We start from the raw sequence: 23,955 nt of genomic DNA on the forward strand, positions 1-23,955 counted from the left end.
CTACCAGAAGCCCTGTTCAAGTTTATATTCCGGAGCCATGGCAAGTTTCCCTGGATGAAGACTTCTACCTTGTCCCTTCCGAGCAATCTGTTCGAGGCTGACTAGCCCCAGTTCCTTCAAAAGGTCATCCTATTTTGTTTTATTTTATAATTTACCTGAATCATTATCAGGATAATCTATTGGTTCTTATTCCATATGTATTGCTCTCTTTTCCTTGCTTGTTCAGTGTGTCTCCCTTTTAATTTATTTGTTGAAGGAAACTGGGTCATTTGTCCTCGAGAGTGTTGGTACTTGCACCAACACTATAATGAGTTGACAGTTCCTCTGTCCTCTATATTGCCTGTGAATCATTAATTGGATTGAGATTCTTTATTTTATAAATGCTTGTAATCCAATTACATAATAATCCATTGTTGATCTTTTTTTAATAGTGGAAGGGGTACTGTTTTAGCCCCTACCCCCATCCCCAGTAATTTGTTTGGAAAATTGTACACATGCAGAAAAATTGAAAGAACAATATGTTGAACACCCATGTACCCTTTACATAGACTCACCAACCTTTATCACCTTTAATACATGTACAAATACACAATTTCCCCCCCTGCGTCTTTTGAGCCAAAGTTATCAGGACACTTTACTCCAAAATATTTTAGCACATGATTGCTAAGAATAAGGACATTCTCCCATAGAAACACAATGGTGTTGATGTAGGAAATTTATGTTCTACCTAATTTATATAGTCTATGCTTTATGTATTTCCCACATTATCCAAATAATGTCCTTAATAGCTGTGGGTATTATTATTATTTTTAATCCAGAATCTATACAAGGATCACAAACTGTATTTAGTTTTCAGTCCACCTTAGTCGCCTAAATTGGTTCTGTGCTTTATTGGGTCTTATGTGACATTGACATTTCCCAAAGATTCCAGGCCAGTTGTTTTACAGAATGTCTCTAAATTTGGATTTGCCTGATTGGTTCCTTATGATTAGATTCAGGGTAAATAATTCCAGCAAAAATACTACGTAGGCTGTGCTGAATCCTTTAGTGCAACACTTGGGAGGCACATGATGTCAGTTTGTCATGTACGGTGATAGTGTTGATCACTTGGTTAAGCAGGTATCTCTATTGTAAAGCTACCTTTTTGCTTTGGTGAACACAGAGTTGTGTTTCAATTCCAGTTCCACAGCTGAACTCATGCAATTTTAGAAAAGCTACCTAACTTCTCAGATCCTCAATTGCCTCCCTAAAATGGGTGTTGTATAAATATTTCTGGCAGAATTGTTAAGATAATTAAATGAGATAGTGTATAAAGTGACCTCTAACCTATCAGCTACACCAGGACCTTTGCACGGGAGATGAGGAGGAATTGCTTCCTGAGCAGGTTGCAGGGTCAGAACCTATCCATGGATGTTAATTCTCCAGATTAGTTTGAAATTTTCAGTAATGTTGATAAGAAAATGTGATCAACACGTTAGATACCTTTAGGAAATTTCAAAGAAAGTGATTAAGAGTTAGGAGATGTTTGGTTTCATTTTCAGACCTCTTAAATATGATTTGTCTGCAGTGGTCTTATGTAGAATCGAATTGCCATTTATTCAGACCTCTTTCTGACTGCAATCCATTTTAATCTATTACCAGGGATTATTTTTTGAAACAGTTTATATGAAGTCTGATTGAGAATAGTGAATCATAATAATTTTGTGACCCATTTACATGCATTACTGTAAAAGTTTCATTTCTTACAAGTGACAATTTTTTAAAGTTAATTAGACTCGGCTACACTGAGGTTAGCAAAAAGTGCTTTGAATTATCAATAATTCAGCAAGGCAGACATTTCTGTATAATGCAGTGGTTTTATAGAGTATTGTGAGATAGTTATCCCTAAAATAAATGGTTGTGAGCATACATCAGCGTGGTGGGGTTCACTTGAATGTAGCATGAAGTGATAGCATCTATGCTTTCTATTATTGGGCAGAGTGTGGGACATCAGTCTTTCTGGCCATGAACTACTAGCAACCTTTGTCCTTTGTGTTACCTTTAGTTAAAAACGAAAAATGAGCACGAGTGCTGGCTGATGGCCATGTCTTTCTCACAGCTAAAAATTCATCAGGGAAAGAAAAATGGGATTGCAGATTTGGATTTGTTTCACTGCATGAATGATATGTGACATTTTGTAAATTATTTATCACCGCAAGGATGGCAGCAATGGCTTGAGCATTGTTATATCAAATGAAAGCAGTAATCCCATTAGTACAAGGCCTGGGTTTTAGCTAGAATCTATCAGGGGAATGTTGTCACTTTAAAACCAGATTGTTCTTTTAATTGCTATTTAAAGGAACAAAAGTGTTCCCAAGGTACTACAGTTGAGCAGTTGCAAGTAATAACTATGGATCCATAATTATGTAGTGCTGATTATCTGGCATTTAAAAAATTGTGGCTGGAGTCAGTGACCAATTTGTTGTTGCTTGTCTTTTTTGGTTTTTCTGGTACAAAGTGTTTTATACTCTGCTTTTTAAATATGGCTACAAAAATACATTTGCATAGCTACTTCAGAAATTAAAGCCTGTGCATATTAAGAGAACAAATTAAACTGAAAATAAGGGCAAGATAATGAATACTCACATTATGTGATGAAATTAATAATCATATTGAACAATTTTGCACATCCTCAGTCATAAGATGAATTGTGTTTTTTGGTGACATGTTTTCACAGTGAACCAAGACATTTGTTGGAATCATTATAACCATTTGAAATCGTATCTTAGAGATGAGGGTTTCTTCTTTTAACTAGCATATGTTCCTTCCGTTTATTCAGCTAACATATATTTTGAGTGCCTACTATGTATCAGGCAATGTATTAATTAGGCATTTGGGATAGAGTAGCTGAACAAATAAGGGTTTATTTTGTGCTGATACATATTTAAAAAGTTAGACCTTGCAAAATCTTATTCTTAATTTACATTAAAAAGATTTATGATTATGCTAACTTTTCTTGCCCTGAATTTTTGATTCTTGAGATTCAAATATAAATACATATAGCTACATTCAGATGGCTAGAGACAACATGTGTGAAGCCTTGGAATATGCAATAAAATTTTAATTTTCATACAGTTTTGGCTGTTCAAAATAAATGTGACCAGATCTATAGACACAGTCAACTTATTCATATGAATGGGAATATTAGCATCACTGGTAGTCATAAATAACAATGCAGACACTGAGATGTATATGCAGACTTATACATTGTTAAAAGCAGTTTCCTCAGAGGCAAGGGGTACTAGGGGATTAGACAAATGTTTTGTTTTTTATTTTATTAATGTGGGGATGTCAGAGATTGAGACTTTATCTCCTTTGTGTGGCATGGTGTGGTTTACTTTGGAAGACCTTGGTGCCAGAAAGACCTTGTTAGTGATCCTTTGAGCTTCCCAAGTGATCTGACAGCATTTTAAAGTTCTTGTTTATTATGTCACCTAACAACATGCCAATATTGTATATCAAAAATTTAAGAGATGAATAATAGTGGCCTGCACTAGAACATTTGACAAAGTTTAGTTAAACAATCTGAACTAATTAGATGGTATTCATAAATTATAATGCTGAATAGATGAATCAATTTATTATAGGCGTATGGATTATGGGAACAATTGATATTTCAAGTGAATCTGTTTGTTTAATCTATGTACCCAATGTGGGACTTGAACTCATGACCCCAAAATCAAGAGTCATATCCTCTACTGACTGAGCCAGCCAGGCACCCCTGAAAAGAGTCTTTAATAATAATATTCATTTCAGGAAGGTTATATAATATATAAAGGTCTTAGATTTCATTGGCTTACTATAAATTACTTCTGAATCTTACTATTATACTTTAATGCATTATTCAGGTAATACTTTAGCATCAAATGACTGAAGAGATTTTTTTTAATTAGAAAATGTTGTTTTGTATCCCTTACTCAGCAGTTTCTCTTTGTTAAGGAAATACATAAGAAGCTTTGAGTTTAATATTTTGTCGTTAATTTTGAAATGGAAAACTGAGTATTTTTTCATTTGAATTTTGTCACAGCCCCGTGCCGATCCCATTCCGATATGTAGCTTCTGTTTGGGGACTAAAGAATCAAATCGTGAAAAGAAACCAGAAGAACTCCTCTCTTGTGCAGATTGTGGCAGTAGTGGTAAGTTGGTATTTTTTTGTATAGTTGCTCCTCTATAACTTGTATGCTATTTATATCTCTATCAAAACTGCATTTGTTTTTTAAAGCAATTATTTGGTAATAGCATAGGTTTTAAACTTAATAAGTGCAACTAGAGAGGGAAAATGTGTGTTTATAAAGGTACCATGACATAAAGGTACCATGTATGTTTATATAGTAGTAGTAGTAGTAATATTTATAATTAAGCTTTGATTTCATACCAGCATTGGTAACTCAATGTGGAGTATTTAGCAGGAAAATTCAGTGTAGAGAATTCTACGTTTTCAGGCTGAATACAACTAGAATCGCTTGTTTTATATAATCTGCAGTCTCAATTTAAGAGATCCTGGAGTTGGAATATATAGTGTTTCAGGTCATGACACCTACTGGTGAAATATAATATTACAACCCAGCTCTGTGTGACTCTGAATGAAAGGGACAGTGTTCTGGAAACTGCAGGACAGAGTCAAGAAATCATCAGGCATGAAAAAATTCAGATCGCCTAGAATAAGATAGGAAAAGAGTGGTCTATAAAGAAGGCGATGTTGAAATCAAGGAATTGCTGGGTAAGGACACTGGACCAATCGTTGGCAAATTGTAGTATTCAGGATGCTGCCAAGTAGCTGTCACCTGTGCTTTTTTCCTCAATCTGAGTTTTTAAGACCACATCTCCAGTTCTAAAATGGAAAATAAAAGTCAAATTGTGCTTACCAAGCCGGTCTTCCTTCTTGCTAATTAGATGATAGTTGCCTACATTCTTTCTGTCTCTCTCTCTCTCTCTAGTTGTATGTATGCATATACACACACAGACCCTCCAGCCAACTGAGTGGCAGTTAATTGGATTAAAAAAATAATCTCTTTGTTAATCTTTAAGTTTCCTTCTCTCTGTTCTTCTCTCTTCTATCACTTTTCCCCCACAGTGTTATTTTAACATTCATAAGCAAGTATTTCTGTAGTTACAATTATCTTTAAGAACAACAGCAAGCCTGCAAAAAGCCACAGAATACTGTCATTTAGAAAATCAGTATAGTGTAGTGGTTAAGAACAAACTCAAGAGCCAGCCTTGCCCCAGTTCCTGTACCTTGAGTTAGTTACTTAACTATTTTGTGCCTTGATTTCATCACTAGAAAATTAGATAATGGTAGCACCTACCTCTTGGATTTTGTGGGAGTTCAATGAAAGAACACAGGTAAATAGGCTAGCACAGGGTCTACAGTAACTATGGTAAGTGTGCTGTAAATGTCAGCCATTGTCATTATTTGCCATGTTTGCTATTGTCCTTGATTGCTCCAAGTAATTTCAAATCTTATCACCATTTTTGACAGCTGTTTGATGGTTGGATAGAGGAAATGTTTCATGCTGAGGAATGACAGTGTTGTGTAATGATTCTCCCTCCTCCTATAAAGGTTTAACTTGGTAGGCTGTATGTGGTTCTGCAGTTTTCAGGACCCTTCTAGGAAGGGAGAGCCTTGGAAATAAGACATTTCAAACTCTGCCTGAGAAATGCATTCTGACAGTCTTTTTGATGGGCTTTACAGATTCATTAAAATTCTTTACCTGCCCATGGTATCATGGATAGTGACAAAAGGGCATGGAAACATTATCTGTATGTTCAGTTTAATAAATTTCAACCCTACAATCTCCCTGTTTTATCCTGGTAAAGTAGTCCCTCACTCATCACTTCTGACTCTGGAGTTATCTTTTGGGTTTTCTCACGAGGCTCATTCTGAATGAATTATTCTTTTGTTTAACTGCCTGATCAGTTTAGTGGTGTTCACTTGTCTAGGGTTTACCCTTTGTTATTTTTAAGGTGGTACTTTAAAAACTACCTTCACTGGTTTTTTGTTTTTTTTTTTTTAGTGTATCTATTTGTCTGGATGCCGAGACAGATTAAAAGTGCACTTAAATGTGGGAAGAAAAGTTCCCTTCATATATTTCCTTACCTCTGCTGATACACTTACTTGAGTTGATAAGGAATTTGAGATCATTATCTACCAGATCATAACTTCAAGGCCTCCTTCACAAGGTATAAAGGTGTAATTCTAAACAGGTAGATCTTAGATTTTCTGATGTAATCAATCCCCTTCGTCTTTCCCAGATTGAAGACCTGCCAAAGGAGAGGTTTGATCTCCTTTATACTTTGAGGTCACCGAAATTTTTTCCCCCTAAAGTTTCTTATTTTACCAGGGTATGTAGGTGTAATGTTAGGTTTTCTCTTCAAAAACACTTTTGTTTTCTCTTTTAACAAATGGAGAATGGACTAAGGATACTGTCTGGAAGGCTTATATAACTAGGGTCATTTTGTGAGCCGGCCTTTCCTCCTCCTTTCAGGTAGAAAAAGCCAGAGGCTTTGGAGTCAAGGTATGGGTCATGGCAGAAATTCAAGCTCTTGGGGGCATCGTGTCCCTTTGTTTAGGATAGAGGATCTCCAAGAGCTGCTCTGGACTCCACCATGGGGACTGGCTCAGTGTTGAGGTTCACCTAATATTCCCTTCAATGTGCTTTGCCAGTCTGGATTTAGCTCCTTTAGTCAAAACAACAACAACAACAACAACAACAACAACAACAACAACAACACTGCTCCTAGCTCAGGGCGATGCATTGTAGACATTTACTTCATCTGGTACATCAGAGGAGTAGACTTTGTTATTTGCTACTCTTTAAATAGAAGAATCAAAATAAAATATGGGTCATCTTTGGAGAGCTTGGGGGGATTCTTGTAGTTATAATGTTCTGTTGTGACACTTGATAATTATAGAGGAAAAAACAATAACATAGGCTGGCATGGCTCAACAGTACCCTCTAATAATGGTAGAAGCCCCATTGTCACAGTCCAGTCCAGTTTCTCCAATGGGAATTACAGAGAGGTTGGTACCCCTAGTTGGCCTTATGGAAATGGCCACTATCTCACACTCAGAAGAGTCCACTGGTTCTAGAATTGAATTGAAACTGTTTGTAATGATCAAAGGACTCCCTAATGTAAAATGTTCATGTGAAAAAAATACCCAAAGCAGTATAAAACCAGAAAAAGGAAATATAGATGGCAGCCTATAAGGAGGATCATTCTTAAATGTGTTTCCCATATGTGCCTTTTGGTTTGTAGTTGCCTCTGTCTGAAGTACCATTTGTATGATGTCACACTTAAGCTCTGCTTAGATTTCATAGATGAGAGTAATAAATGTTTCCTTCTCCTTACATCATAAAGTAAGCCAATTAGAAATGTCTCTATTTTTAAAGTGGCTTAGTGCTGCAAATGGGCAGTACTTTATTTAACTATGTTTTTCCTGCTGAAAGTTCCTTTGAGAAAATAATTCAGGTTTACAGACAGTAAAAATAAGAGGTGAGGTGCCGAGTGCACAGAGCCCCAAATGTGGTTTTCCAGTTTTCTGCTTGCTGGCTGTGTAAGTGCAGTTTTCATATCTGTAAAATGTGGAGGGTGATGTCTGCAACCCTGCGCCCATAGCGCTGTTGTGAGCATCCAGTGAGATAATGATATGAAGATTATCGGTAACTATAAAACATTACACAAGCATGAAGGATTATTCTAACCACTAATACGAATGAGGGAATCATCAGATAGTCTTCAGGTCTTTGGAAATGTTGGGACTAGGAAGTGATTTTACTTGACTTTCATGGATCAGCCTACTTTGAAATTAACACTGTTATATTCTCTTTGCCTCATTAAGACCAAATTATCTTTAATTAGCTTCACATAAGTATTAGATATTATACCAAATGAAATTTTGTGTCTGCTGCTCAGATTGCTGGGTGGTTAAATCTTACTTACAGATGAGTTGTGTGCATGTGTGTTTTCAAATTAGCAAATCTAAGATAAGTGTACAGTTCCAAATTACAGCTTTATTCTAAGTGGAAGCTCATGGAAACTGGAGACAGAGGCCGCTGTGATGCAGCTGGGAAGGCAAGAACCACACCTTTGTACAGTAAAGGGAGCACAAGCTGTGGCATCAGATGTCATTCTGCCCTCAGACCTGAAGTCTCTGCTGGGTTTCTTTAATTGTGTGTTAACCCTGAACAAAACTTGCCTGCCTTCTTCTCCCAGACTGAACTGGTAGGTGCAGTATGCAGATAAGTAGGTATATAAAGAAAGATCACTCATTTCTTTGGGTCACTGTGAGAAAATTCCCAGGGATTGGTTGGTTAGTTATCCAGGTCACACCAAGTCGATCCTGATTGAATGATTAGGTTGGGAAGGAGACCCTTGACTACAGAGAAACCTAAAGATGGACCCCAAAGAGGAATACATAGATTGGAGGAGGAAGGACTGATGAACCCCACCTTCTCCAAGCCCGCAGCTGGATTGATTATCCAAGTGCAGAAACTTTGCTCATGGCCTTTTATTTCACTGAAATTGTGCTTGTTAGGATTAACAGTGACTTCCATGTAGCAAAATCTGAAGGTCACGTTCCAATCTATATCAGATTCTAGTGCACATCTCTCAGTTCACACCAGGTAGTCCTCAGCCCCGTGTGGCCTGTTGAGAATCTTTTTCCTTAAGTGTTCTTTTCTTTTGGCTTCTGTGATCTCACATTCTCTGTGTTTTCTGTCACCACTTCCTTGTATATATTTTTTGTTAGCTTCTTTGTCTCTATCCATCCCCTAAATGTTTCTTCAGGCTTCTGTCCTTAGCCCTGTGCTTCTTTGCTTCATAGCTTCAGATACTTAGATATAATAGCCTTCAGAATTTCTCCACTTGGATGCCCTGTAGGCTTTGCAGAGTTAAGTATCCCAAACAGGCTATCAACCTTGCAGTGCCCCTGCCACCCCAAAACAATAAACACTACGATAACAACAGAAATCTCAGCAAACTGACTTCTTTCTTCTCCTCAGGGATTTCCCATTTCAGCGAATGGCTATTCAGTCAGTTCCACAAGCCATCCTGTGTTCTATTCTCACACCAAGGAATCGCTGAAAATACATGGATTCTGTGTTCTAATCTATATTACACATCCTCAGTAAATCCACACACTCCCACCAAACCCGCTCAGATCTATTATAATAACCTAAATATAATCTTGACTCTCTTTCCCCTCCTCATCTATTTTCCATGCTGCAAGGCTAAGTGAAAGTTTTAAACTTTAAATCTATTCACAGATTTAGTGGCTACCAATTACCCTTAGGAAAAATCCAAATTCTTTAATATAGTCCCCAAATCGTTTTCAGATTGGGCTCCTGTTCGACCTATTTTGCATCACTACCCCCACCCCGTATATTGTGCACACTAGTTCTGTTGAACCTTTCTTTTGTGAGTGTGCCGTGTTCCCCTGTCCCTCAGCACATTCTAGCTTCTCCCACCTTGCCCCTCAACTGGTCCCATCTAATCCCATTCATCCTATGGGTCTCTTCTGTAGGAAGGTGTTCTTCTAACCTGCTAGATTCACCCATATCTCTGAGCTGCCCATTGTTACATATTAGTTCTAATTCTTATTTAATGTGTCTCTTTCCTGCTAGACTATGCCTGTCTTGTCCTTACCCTGTCTCAGATGGACAGATGGTTGATCAGATAGCCAGTCCGAGGGTCCCAGTGTCAGAGTGTTTATTAGTTTTCCATTGGTGCTGTAACAAATTACCACAAAGTTGTTGACGGAATTCATTTCCTTGGGTTTGTTTCTAGGACCAAGACCCCCATTTTCTTTGTCTTCCTTCCTTTCTTTCTTTTAAAAATTTTTTTAACGTTTATTTATTTTTGAGAGAAAGAGACAGAGTGTTAGGGGGAGAGGGACAGAGAAAGAGGAAGACACACAATTAGAAGCAGGCTCCAGGCTCTGAGCTGTCAGCACAGAGCCCGATGCGGGGCTCAAACCCCTGAACCGTGAGATCATGACCTGAAGCTGAAGTCGGAGGCTCAACCAACTGAGCCACCCAGGCGCCCCGTCTGTCCTTCCTTCCTTCCTTCCTTCCTTCCTTCCTTCCTTCCTTCCTTCCTTCCTTCCTCTCTCTCCCTCCCTCCCTCCCTCCCTCTCTTTTCTTTTCTTTTCTTTCCCTTTCTTTCTTTCTTTCTTTCTTTCAACAAATACTTGTCTATATGTGTGTATATGTGTGTGTGTGCATATATATAATATATTATTTTAATTCCAGTTTAATGTACAGTGTTATATTAGTTTCAGGTGTACAATATAGTGATTCAACAACTTTAAATATTACTCAGTGCTCTATCAAGGTAAGTGTACTCTTAATCCCCTTCACCCATCCCCCCACTCACCTCCCTTCTGATAACCTTCTGTTTGTTCTCTAGATAGTTAAGAGTCTGATTCTTGGTTTGTTTTTTCCCCCTTTGTTTTGTTTCTTAAATTCCACATATGAATGAAATCATATAGTATTTGTCTTTCTCCGACTGACTTATTTCACTTAACATTATAATCTCTAGATTCATTCATGTCATTGCAAATGCCAAGATTTAATTCTTTTTTATGGCTAAATAATATTCTCTCATACACACACACACACACACACACACACACACACACACACACCCCACATCTTTATCCATTCATCTATCAATGGTCGCTTGGGCTGCCTCCATAATTTGGCTATTGTAAATAATGCTGCTGTAAACATTGGGGTGCATATATCCTTTCAAATTAGTGTTTTTGATTCTTTGGGTAAATACCCAGTATTGTGATGACTGGATCATATGATAATTCTATTTTTAACTTTTTTGGGAACCTCCATAATGTTTTCCACAGTGGCTGCACCAGTTTGCATTCCCACCAACAGTGCACAAGAATTCCTTTTTGTCCACATCTTTGCCAACACTTGTTGTTTCTTGTGTTTTTCATTTTAGCCATTCTGACAGGTGTGAAGTGATAACTCATCATAGTTTAGATTTGCATTTCTCTGATAAGTGATGATGAGCATTTTTTCATGTGTCTGCTGACCATCTCTATGTCTTTAGAGAATTGTCTATCGGTGTCTTCTGCCCATTTTTTATTGGATTATCTGCTGAGTGTTCAGTGGTATCAGCTCTTTATATATTTTGGACACTAACCCTTAATCAGTTATGTCATTTGCAAATATCTTTTTCCATTCAGTAAGTTGCCTTTTAGTTTTATTGATTATTTCCTTCACTATGCAGAATCTTTTTATTTTGATGTAGTTCCACTAGTTTAATTTTGCAATTATTTTCCTTGCCTCAGGACACATATCTAGAAAAATATTGCTACAGACAGTGTCAGAGAAAGTACTGTCTGTGCTTTATTCTAGGATTTTTATGATTTCAGGTCTCACATTTAGGTCCTTAGTCCATTTTGAGTTTATTTTTGTCAATGATGTAATAGAAAGTGGTTCAGCTACATTCTTTTGCATGTAGCTGTCTAGTTTTCCCAGCACCATTTGTTGAAGAGACTATCTTTTTTCCTATTGCATGTTCTTGCCTTCTTTGTCAAAGATTAATTGACCATATAATCATGAGTTTGTTTCAGGCTTTTTATTCTGTTCCATTGATCTATGTCCATTTTTGTGCCAGTACCATATTGTTTTGATTACTACAGCTTTGTAGTATAATGTGAAATCTGAAATTTTCATGCCTCCTGCTTTGTTTTTCTTTTTCAAGATTGCTTTCACTATTCAGAGTCTTTTTTGTTTCCATACAAATTTTAGGGTTGTTTATTCTGGTTCTGTGAAAAATACTACTAGTATTTTGTTAGGGATTAGGATTAGGTTAAATCTGTAGATTACTTTGGGGAGTATGGACATTTTAACAATATTTGTTCATTCAACCTGTGGGCATGAACGTCTTTCCATTTCTCTGCATCATCTTAAATTTCTTTCATCAGTGTTTTATAGTTTACAGTGTAAAGTCTTTCACTTTTCTTGGTTAAGTTTATTCCTAGGTATTTTATTATTTTTGATGCAATTGTAAATGAGATTGTTTTCTCAGTTTCTCTTTATTCTGCTTCATTATTAGTGGATAGAAATGCAGCAGATTTCGGGGGCACCTGGGTGGCTCAGTTGGTGAAATGTTCGACTCTTGATTTCCGTTCAGGTCATGATCTCATGGTTTGTGGGCTCAAGCCCCACATCTGTCTCTGCACTGACCATGTGGAGCCAGCTTGGGATTCTCTCTGTCTGTCTGTCTGTCTGTCTTTCTCAAAATAAGTAAATAAACATTAACAAAAAAAGAAATGCAACGGATTTCTGTACACTGATTTTGTATCCTTCGACCTTACTGAATTCATTTATCAGGACTAGTTGTTTTTTCATAGAATCTTTTGAGGCTTCTGTATATAGTACCATGTCATCTACAAATAGTGAAAGTTTTACTGTTTCCTTACCAATTTGGATGCCTTTTATTCCTTTTTCTTATCTGATTGCTATGGCTAGGACTTCCAGGACTCTGTTGAATAAAAGGGGTGAGAGTGGACATTCTTGGCTTCTTCCTGACCTTCAGGGGGAAAGCTCTCAGGGTTTTCTTGTTGTTTTGTTTTGTTTTTTTTAAAGATTTTATTATTTTTTTAAGTAAACTTTCTGTCCAACATGGGGCTTGAACTCAAAACCCCATGACCTAGAGTCATATACTCTACCAACTGAGCTAGCCAGGCACACTCAAAACTCCCAGTTTTTCACCATTGTGTACGTTAGCTGTGCCAAGATCCCCATTTTGTTGTTGGCTGTTAGGTGAATGACATTTCCTGCTTCAAAAGACCACCCATATTTCTTGGCTTCTGGTCTCCCCTTTCTTCCATCTTCAAAGCTAGCAAAACTGGGTGGAGTCTTTCACATCTTCCTTTTATCATCTCATTTTACTAACCCGTCTGGAAAAGATGCTTCTGTTTTTAGGTACTTGTTATTAGATTGGGTCTACACATATAACCCAGAATAATTTCCTCATCTCCAGACTTGTACCCTTAGTCATATCTGCAAAGTCCTGTTTACTGTGTCAGGTAATATAGTTACAGGTTATGTAGGGATTACAGCATAGACATCTTTGGGGGGCACTATTCTGTCTACTACAAAGCCCATAGTTTTTTTCTCCCACAGAGAAAAAGTTTTTACTTCCTCCAAAAATTATTTTTACTGGTTTGTGGTTTCATTGGTATTTTTTTAATTTTAAACAGTATTCCTTTGGTTTTGCTAGATAAAACTGCTGTAAGCGACTATGCTTCATATGTATTCATAATAAGAAAGAATGAATGAATAAATACACATTATTCTTTCAAATCTGGTTGACTGCACATCACAAAACAAACTCCAAAAAGACAAACCACTATGAATTGTGTGAGCAGAGGGAACTTACATTTTAGAGGGAATTGTTGAGTTTTTGGAATGGGTAAATAGGAGGTAAGGAATTTCATTATCAATAGCATTTTTTGTCCTTTATCTAATTACTATAATTGTGTAGTGGTGTTTCAAGCTCAGTTACAGTCTTTTGTGTTAATTTAAAGTGGCCGTGAGAAAATAAAATGGAAATGTTTCTTCATCCCTCAGCATCCTTTACAGAATCATAGAAATTTAGAGCTGGAAGGGATCTATGGCCAATTCTCTTGAGCTAAATAAAGGTAAGATTGCTGCCTAAAGGGAAGATAGGCTGAAGATCTTAGAATTTGACAGGGTAGCTTAAATGGTAGTTTTGAGATATAATAGTGCTTAAAGTGAGAGAAAGCAATAAGAGGAGGAATATTCCTTGCTCTTGATTGACAGTGGCTGAAATCCTTTAATTTTTAAAATGTGTAATTATTAAAAAGTATTTTCCATAGGATCTCGGTGAGAATAAGTAGTAAACTAAAATAAGATGTGAATTACCTTAGTTACTGAATATTAAGCTAAGGTACAAAAGCAGATTTAAATGTAGAGAAAAATTCAGTGCATGAAATTGAGGTCATATGTGCTGGTGATGTATGACTTACAGGAAGTAATAAAAAGGGGGGGAAAAGAAGTAAATGGTATACTTTTAAGCTGATGGGACCCATTTTAAGCGTGGAATTTAAATTGCTGTTCTTTAAAACTTGAGTTCTTACCCCCATAACTATATGGGGGGGAGAGGGAGAACCCTGATCAAAGTGGATCTCTCCCCTCTCCTTTCAGAGTACACTTCTTAAAGTAGGCAAGCAAGCTGTCTTTGTTTGCTATTCCTGAGCAGAAAGAGGTGATTGATACCATTTTTATATATTTAAACTTCCTCCCCCTGTACTCATTTGAATGAGAGGAACCCTTCTAAAAGAATGGTGTCATAGGTTAAATGCATCTGCCTGGGTGTCTCTGAAGCCTGAGTTTGTAATCCTATGACAACATTTTATTTGCTCAACATCTTAAATACAGATGTTTAGAATTTTTTTTTTTTTTTTTTTTAGCTCAGGAATAGTGTGCTTTTATTAACGGTATTGATGATTGATTTTGAATGTTTTTACTTCAAAAAGCCAAATCTCCTAGTGGGTGGAATTTTATGAAGCACCTGTTAAGCTTTAGGGAGGAGGACCTTTTTGGCAGCAACCCAAAAAACATATTTAAACAATGAGCCTGCCAAAGTCAGGAAATTATAAAACAGTTTTGAAATTGCAGAATCTGCTTTTTTTATTACCCTCAGGTTTCTTTTGCAGCTTGGTTATAAGTTCTTTCACATGGGATTTACTAATGTTCTTACTATTTTAAGACCAGATTTAGAAAAAATAAAATCAAGTTTAGGGATCTCAGGTTTATGTGATAAAAGACCATCACATTTTAAACTGAACTGCCTTCCAAAGAGACTAGGCTCACACTCCCAAACCTTTTGGAGGAATCTATTACTCAGTGTAGGTTGGGTGGCTTCCTTGAATGGTGTTGCTGCTTAGGGTCTCGAGTTTTGCTCTGTGAAGTGAGTGCTGCTAGATAAAGTGTGCCCAAAACTGTGTGGAAAAGGTGAGCACTCAGAAAAATGGGGGAAACCTGCTGAGGGTGTTCTTCTTGGCATATTCCATTTGACGTGGATCTTCCAACTTCTTAACTCTCAGATTCACAATTTCTGCTTCTACTTTCAGAATTTAAGTTCAAGGACCAGGGGCAAGATGGCAATAGTATCTTCTTTCCATATCCCAGCAATGGGGTATTCTCTGTATACTGTTGGTTTATTTATTTATTTTTATTTATTTATTTATTTATTTATTTATTTATTTATTTGGCATTTATAGTTGTATTATTAAGCAGCCCATTTTACTTAGCTGTCATTTTAAGTTTTATGATTCCAGTATACAGAGCAGGAATTATTTGAACTTCGGTAACTCCTCTCACCATCCAGCACACCAGCAAACTTTGGGTCATTGGTGGCTGATGAGGAGGGCCAGGGCAAGAGGTTAACAGAAGGCACAGGAATGAGAACATGATTTGAGCATGTTATCTTCAAGTTCTCCAAGACTTTTGATTGGAACCTGGTATAAATTTTCCAAATTTCTCTTAAGGAATCATTTGTATAATCACTCAGTTACATACAGGGGAAAAAAGGCAGAGAGGGAAGTATCATTTGGATTCTCTGATCTTTTTGTATTTTCCAGTTCTTTAGGTCTTTAACTGGCATTATCACTATCTATGAACAATGAGGGAATGGGAGTTTAAAAAAATCTAAAGCACCATTCCCATAAAGCAATTTGCTTTTTATTCTTGTAGGACACCCATCCTGTTTGAAATTTTGTCCTGAATTAACAACAAATGTAAAGGCCTTAAGGTGGCAGTGCATCGAGTGCAAGACATGCAGTGCATGTAGAATCCAAGGCAAAAATGCAGTAAGTATGGCTTTCAGTAGTCCATCTCCAGGTACATTGCTAGTTCTCAGTGTTAAGGTTTGTCATTCTTGTAGACAGTTGCTATTTTCTATTTGAAGATTTAAATACACGTGATTTCAAGTTTCAGCAGGGATCATGGTACCCCTTCGTTATATTTAATTACTGTTAAGCAGATAATAAGAGAATTTGTGGCCTTTTACAGTTAGTTGGTTTCAGTCTCAACGACTCTCTAATATGTTATCTTACAGGATAATATGCTTTTTTGTGACTCCTGTGATAGAGGATTCCATATGGAGTGCTGTGACCCCCCACTTTCCAGAATGCCAAAAGGTGAACTTTTAAAACATAGTAAAAATGTGTTTTATTACATACTCATTAGCCTTGTCCAGCTCAGAGGGATACAGGTTCCTTAAGCACTTTTTCATCCCTTCCACCTCCTTATACTTGTGGGTTTGGCACATGTTGTGAGCAGAGAAGTGTAAAAGCATTTAGTTTATGGGTAATGTAATAAAGACTCTAATTCAAGCACAAGGGTAAGAAAGAGACCATTCCTTTCCCAAAACCATTCCCTTATTAGGATCAATTTAGATTAGGTAGGTCAGAAGTTTCGAACACTCTCCATGTTATTCAGTACCATGCTCAGAGGTGAGAAATCACCTATTTTCCATAATGGTTGTAATGATGTCTCCAAATTCCTACGAAATGAGCTACCCCCATTTTCTTGGCCATTAGTTGATAATTTGAACATGAGCATCGGAACTATTTTATATGGATATATCCATATGGAATATGGACTTTTGTCTCTGTCTCAGTCTCCTTTCATCATTTTATAATATATTAAACATTAAAAATAACTGCCATATTATAAAATTTATTCATTTTTATTGTGAAAGATTTAGTAAATACAGAGTGGCAGAACAGAATAAAAAGAACATTCCATTAGGAATTCCCTCTCAGCTCGCTACATACCTTTAAAAAGAAACAACATTTTATACATGTTTTTGTAATCTTTTGTTTTTTCCGTCTTTATAAGATTCTAACATCCTCACAGCATTAAATGTTCTAAACACAGTTTTTAATGAGTGCATAGAACTCCATAGTATAGAGCTGGGGTAGCAAACCTGTTGACTGTGGGCCACAGTTATACTTTGTTGGTACATATACATATACATATACATATACATATACATATGCATATACATATACATATACATATATTTTGAAGACTTCTTTAAAGGCATTACAGGTGAGCTGATACAATATTTTTAAAATTTTGAATTTGCTTCCTTTAGGTGGAGTATGCACGTTGCCCCAATCTCACTACTCCCTCTTGTCTTGAATTCCAGCTTGCTTCAGTTGGGTGGCTCCTGAACATATTTGATTTTGCAACCCCATGTATAAACAAATCATAAGTTACTTAACCCCCAATGGTGGATATTACAAATGTTTTCAATTTTTTCTACCACAATTATTTCCTTAAGATAAATTCCTAGGGGAGGAATTGCTGGATCAAAAGCTGTGTACATGAAAGGTTCTATCAGTTTTCAGACAGACCACCAGTGTGTGAGAATATCTGTTTCCCTGTATTGTAACCAACACTTACCATTACTCTATTTCATTGAGTGTGAGACACATTTTATAAAAAATCAGATGCATTTTATAGTCCATAGTGTCTCATTCTCGATGAAATACAGTGGTATTATTTACAATTTGTACCAATTTGATATAATAGAAAAAAGGTCTGATTCTTTTTTTAAGTAATGACATTGAACATATTTTATGTTTGATTATTAGCTATTTGTATATCATTGTAAAATGCTTGTTTTTACCCATTAATCATTTTTCTGTTGGGGTTTTAACCTTTTCTTACTGATTTGTAGAAGTTCTTTATATTTTTATATAGTCCAGTCCATGAATCTTTTTCTTTATGGCTTCAGTCTTAAACGCCAGTCATGCTTAAATTAAATAAATAACCACATATTTTTCCTGGTACTTGGTAACATTTAATTTTGTCATAATATTCATCTGCCTAGAATTTATTTTTATAAAGGATAAGAAATAATTCTTTTCCTTCCATATAGATGGTTATTTGTTCTGTCACCACTTCACTGAGTCATTTCATCCTTTCCCCACTGACTTGAAATATGACCTTTTTGATAGGCTAAACTTCTATAGGTTTCAGTTGTTTTGGTATAAAAATTCTTGTCCAGTGACCTATTTCTCTATACCAGATGTATAGTTTTAATTCTTGTAGCTTCAGAGTCCTTAAAAATTTTGTTTTAATTAAAAGTTATATTTTATACTGATTTTTTTTTTTTTTTTTTTTAGCGTGGAAGATTTCCAGAAAGAAATAAAATAAATTCCTTTTTCCCAGAGATTCTAAAAACCAATTAACTTAAAAACATCTCCCTCTAATCAAAAGATATCTAATATCCGGCAGGATCGGGTTTTCATGTGTGTTTATGTGGTGGAGGGAGGTTTGGTGACATGTTGCAGAAAGCCTCATAGAAGGGTTCTGAGATAGGGACAGCCCTCTGTTCTCACCACCTTGACCCTGGTTGGGGCAGGGGCGGGGGCGGGGGTGGGGGGAATGACCTTTAATGAAGGCTTCCTGAGGAGAATGACAAAAGGGAATATCTACGTTCTAGAGTAAAGTTCTGCATACAGGCATATATCCTTGGACAGCTTATTTCCACTGCAGTTTATATTTAATATCTCTCCTAAAATGAAACATTAAAATACTTTTCTCATATATATATTAATTCAGGGATGTGGATTTGCCAAGTCTGCAGACCAAAGAAAAAGGGAAGAAAACTACTTCATGAGAAAGCTGCACAAATAAAACGACGATATGCAAAACCCATTGGACGACCGAAAAATAAATTAAAGCAACGATTGTTGTAGGTTGAGATCTTATCAAAAGAAATCTTTTATCTTATGCTTTAAAATACAGGCGATTGTAACCCCCTTAGATTCTATTATCTTTTTAGCATCGTTTTAGAAACTCAAGGGACAAGGAATAGTGCTCCTTTTGCATAGCTGTGGAAATTTTTTGAAAATAACATTTTTAATTACAATTGGCATTTGGGGATCTTCTGTTGGCAGTATCTGTGATGATAAGTGACATTTTTCAAGCAGCAAGATGGAAGCAGAATGTAAGAATTGGAAAGAATCATTCTGCCTACTTTATTACTGGCTGAGCATTAGAAGAGCTTAATTACATAAATATTTTTGTGGGGATTTTAAAACAAGAGAGGGATTTGTTCACATCTATAGTGAATCTCTTGTCACTCCAGATAGCATTTTAGAAACACGACTTCTCTTTTCTGGTACTAATTTACTATTACAACATTTAAGATCCCTTGTATGAAATAGGAGTTTCCAAGAAACCTATAAATGACTCTCCTCGTGTTTGCACACAGAGTTAGAACCATTCAGTATGTGCACATGTGTTCAGATATACAGATGAAATAATATGTTCGCAGTGGCCTGCACATCTACTATGATAATCTACTAACCTGTTGCCATATAGTTGCCATTAAAGCCCAGTGGAACATTCAACCGGAGTTACTTAGAGAAGTAGAGAAAAGATAAGGGGAGAAGTGGATGTGTTTTTTTAACCTTCAAATATAGAATTGGCTTTCAACATCAAATAAGGTGTTAATAAATGAAATCAACAGAGTTGCATATCTGAAGTAGTTCTATCAATAAGACCTTCTCCAGTCTCTTTAGGCTTTAGTGAAAGGGTCATTGTGATGTAGAAATGAATAGATGCTCTGCACACACTGTGAGCAAACACCAGTTATCTTACTTGTTACTCTTCCCCCTAATTTGATCTGAAGCAATTCACTACCTTACCTGCTCTCAGAAAAACAATATTCTCCTGCACCTCTGTCTCCCAGAGGAGAAATAGAACAATGAATAGAGTTTTCTGTGAAAGCCCTTTTAACTGGTGGATATATTTAAATGGAATTTTTGTTAATTTCTAGAGGCACACATGAAACATTTATGAATAAAATCTTTCATATTAGCATCATTTGAAGTAGAATTTATATGTTTTTGCATTCATCCTGTGTAAGCATTGTTCTCAAAATGGGACTGTATCCTTAGGGCCCAATTAAAAAAACCAAATTAGGATATAAACTTTCTAAACAAAGGACACAGCTGAAAATTGCATCTGGCACCAGTCCTAACTTTTTGTTTGTCCAAAATTGTCCTTTGAGCTTAGGAATTTTTAAGACAGTCTAGGGAGTTTTCCTTTTTACATGCTTTATAAGCATATTATCCTTTCTGGGCAATCGATTCCAGATACAGTCCAAATGCGGTATTGTAATGTGAAACATTTTAGCTTGGATGACTGTTTATTGGTAACCCTTCCTGTGACACAAGATCTCCAGTGAGATCTCCAGCGTTAACCCGATTTGGCTCTATCAGTGGTGTCGGGCAAAGCTCCTGGCCGCAGAGCTGCCTCAGATGAGCCCGGTGGCTCACCCTGTCGTTCTGCACCAGAATCCACTTGAGCCGACTGCTGAAATTCATCATTAATGTGCAAGATGACCACTAAAATGTGCTCTTCTGTTTGTAATTAAGATATTTTTATAATTTGATATCATATCATTTTCAGGCTTCCATTTCTTCATTATGAGCCTTCAGCTAAATTGATAATTTTGAAAGTGCATTCTTGGGCCCCAGCACTACCATAATTCACATGCAGATGTTTCTATTGTATAAAATTCTGCTGCAAAATGGGTAGCTTTCCAAGCCCTAGCCTGAGGTGAAGGCAGGCAGCTGCTGTTCCTCTAAGCAGCTGTGGTAGTGGAGTGACCTCTGGTCCATGTTGACCACACAGCTGTATGGCAGAGCCAGCGTCAAATGAACTGAAATAGCGTACAGAGATTCTGATGCCAAGTATCTGATAATGACCATGGTAAATGTGCTGCTTCTTCACCAGACTTTCCATGCCATGTCTGATCCGCTGTAGCTTTTCTTTAATCATTTCTTCAGTTTTTGCTATTGTTGTCCTTTTCTCAGCAATATTTTATGCTGTAATTAATCGTCTCCTCTACTTAGAGAGTATTATTGGTTATGTTATCATCCTAAGCATAAACTGCCCAGAGGAAGAAGCTTTCTTTAACATTTTCTTTTTAAAAAAAAAAAAAAAAAATGTTACTAATTTATAGACCTACCCAAATTCTATTTGTATATAAATTTTCCAATTGAGTTAAAATTGCTTCTAACTAGAGATTAGATAAGCTTATTCTTTCACTTCTAGATAATACGACTTATTAAAAGACGTAGGAAACCATAATTATTTGTGACTACACAAGGGGTAACTTTTTTATTTAAGTATAATGAAGGCATTTGTGTTATTTTAGTCTCTTCAAAACTTTTCTTACTCCTATTGCCCTTGGGTCCACATGGCTTCTTCCAGTGCCTCTTGGATGGGTCCTGGGAGAATCATGACATGCAAATGTGGCGGCTGCTACTTGTTTCTACAAACATCTCGGTGGAGGCACACACACAAAAATAGTTCTTAGGGTTGCAGTCCAGCTTCTTAAGTTTAAGCACATTGAATGCATCTAGTTGCTATAAATTTGTTTTCGATACCTTTATAATTCTATTATTAAATGCTGATACTATTCTCTAAATTTTTGCCTAGGTCTGTAACCAGTGATGAAGGATCCATGAATGCATTCACAGGAAGGGGGTCACCTGGTAGGGGTCAAAAGACTAAAGTCTGTACCACACCTTCATCTGGTCATGCTGCATCTGGGAAGGACTCAAGCAGCAGATTGGCTGTTACAGACCTCACTCGGCCTGGTGCCACCACCAAAATCACCACCACCTCCACCTACATTTCTGCCTCTACACTTAAAGTTAACAAGAAAACCAAAGGGCTCATTGATGGCCTTACTAAGTTTTTTACACCATCACCTGATGGTCGCAGATCACGAGGTGAAATAATAGACTTTTCAAAGCACTACCGTCCAAGGAAAAAGGTCTCTCAGAAACAGTCATGCACTTCTCATGTGTTGGCTACAGGTACCACACAAAAGCTAAAACCTCCACCTTCTTCACTTCCACCCCCAACCCCCATCTCCGGTCAGAGCCCCAGTTCACAAAAGTCCAGCACTTCCGCCTCTTCTACCTCTCCCCAGAGTTCTTCCAGCCAGTCCAGTGTGCCCTCCTTTAGCAGTCTTACTAATAACAGCCAGCTGAAGGCACTCTTTGATGGACTTTCTCATATCTATACCACTCAGGGACAGTCTCGAAAAAAGGGACACCCAAGTTATGCACCACCCAAACGTATGCGTCGTAAATCTGAATTATCTTCCACGGCAAAATCTAAAGCCCATTTCTTTGGAAAACGAGATATTAGAAGTAGGTTTCTTGCTCACTCCTCCTCCTCTAGCTGGGGGATGGCTAGAGGACGTATTTTTAAAGCAATTGCTCACTTCAAGCGAACAACTTTCCTTAAAAAGCACAGGATGCTAGGCAGATTAAAATATAAAGTGACCCCTCAGATGGGGACCCCCTCACCAGGGAAGGGGAGCTTGACAGACGGAAGGATTAAACCTGATCAGGATGATGGTAAGCAAAAGGTCAAAGCTCCAACCAAACCTGCGTCCCGTCCCTTTCTCCCCAACCCCGAAAACAATAAATCAATCAATTCCTATTTGTCACATAGGTCTTAGCTATTTCTCTTGTTCTCCCTTCACTTTCATACAGAAGCAGTGAAACTTTGACCTTTTTCTAATGCTGACTAAACCTCCAAAATCTTGGTTTTTTTTCCAACTAATACTCTCCCACCTTTTATTATTTATTTCCATCTGTAGTGACACTAGGACCCCCAGATGCCTTCATAGTGTTGCTTACGGCTTTGTAGTCCCGCATGAGTAGCCACTGTCATGCTTCTGCCACGCACTTTGCTATGCCCGCCTCCTCAGCCCCAGCGCTGCCTGCACACTCTGTCAGCGCTTCCCACGGCAGGGGGGTGGGGGGGTGGGGTGGGTTCAGCTGCTCATTTCAGCTCCCTCTGCTCCATTGCTTTCTCATGACAAAGTTCATCCTGCTTCCTTCTCAACAACGCCTGATCTGTGATCCTGTGAAGTGTGCTTTTGGGTGAGAGTGTGTCTGTGTGTGTAGTCACAGTAGGGAGATAACTGATTTCATGATTTCCTTGAACAAATTGGCCCGTTACATTTGCTACCCTTTATAAAACAAAAAACAAAAATGTGTCATTTCGACAACGTGGTTGTTTTTTTTTTTTTAATCTCAAAAGGGGTAATGGGAATTCTATAATGAGACATTGATGTAATTTCTGATCTCAGTTGAAAAATATGGTTTTGCTTTGTGTTACTCTTACTTTCCCTCATTTATTTATTGAAACTATAAACAGATGACAGTGGTAATTCAGATAAAAATTTGGGTCCAGCAGGGAAAGGGCACTGCTGGATCTTTGAGCAGTGCTTGGATATGAAAGCTTCTAAAGCTTAAAAACAATCCCTATTTGCCCGCTATGCTAATTTGGTGCCATTTTGGTAATATATGGTGGTTATTCATGATTCAAGTCAGTGAATACGCTTTCTGCTGGTTTTAAATGACAGATACTGAAATCAAAATAAGCATCAAACAAGAAAGTACAGATATAAATGTGCTTGGAAACAAGGATACCGTTACTGAAGAGGACTTGGATGTTTTTAAGCAGGCCCAGGAACTTTCTTGGGAGGTAAGGCCAGGATACCACATTATAGCAACAAGGATAATATGTGAGTTTTACATAGATGACCATTATGAAATTACTGCTTTGATTTGATAGAAAATCCCCCTCAAAATCCTTTGTGGTCCTTTAACTGTTACCATGATGGTTTTTGTGGAAGAAGATATAGGTTCAAAAGCAGTGGCTCTGTAGAGTTTTCTGTACTCTCAAAAGTTGATAAGGGCTCAGCTGGTCTCACAAAAGGTAACAGCAGCTGAGGCAGATTTGGGAAGGTGCTTCTAGGTGTGAAGGACTAGATTTCTGATTATTTTTGCTGAAATTTAGAAAATAGTTT

General features: G+C 37.2%; 1 protein-coding gene across 8 annotated transcripts in view; it reads left to right on the forward strand.

Moving 5' to 3' along the window:
* Window positions 1-23,955, forward strand: part of KAT6B (lysine acetyltransferase 6B) — a 205,176-nt gene that overhangs the window by 129,027 nt on the left and 52,194 nt on the right. For 4 of the 8 annotated variants that reach the window (XR_008292406.1, XM_053207886.1, XM_053207885.1 and 1 more), the window contains exons 4-9: window positions 4,067-4,175; window positions 15,786-15,901; window positions 16,150-16,231; window positions 18,669-18,801; window positions 21,561-22,492; window positions 23,509-23,630. Coding sequence is in view for 7 of the 8 variants with exons in the window: in XM_053207886.1 (XP_053063861.1) it covers window positions 4,067-4,175; window positions 15,786-15,901; window positions 16,150-16,231; window positions 18,669-18,801; window positions 21,561-22,492; window positions 23,509-23,630 (1,494 nt within the window). In the remaining variant the exon portion in view is untranslated. Of the gene's footprint in view, window positions 1-4,066; window positions 4,176-5,285; window positions 8,263-13,637; window positions 13,709-15,785; window positions 15,902-16,149; window positions 16,232-18,668; window positions 18,802-21,560; window positions 22,493-23,508; window positions 23,631-23,955 lie in introns of those variants that run through there. The other 4 variants (XM_053207888.1, XM_053207889.1, XM_027062324.2 and 1 more) reach the window with 4 other exon arrangements.

The sequence above is a fragment of the Acinonyx jubatus genome, chromosome D2 (genome assembly GCF_027475565.1).
Source record: "Acinonyx jubatus isolate Ajub_Pintada_27869175 chromosome D2, VMU_Ajub_asm_v1.0, whole genome shotgun sequence".
In the NCBI taxonomy this organism is placed as follows: Eukaryota; Metazoa; Chordata; class Mammalia; order Carnivora; family Felidae; genus Acinonyx; species Acinonyx jubatus.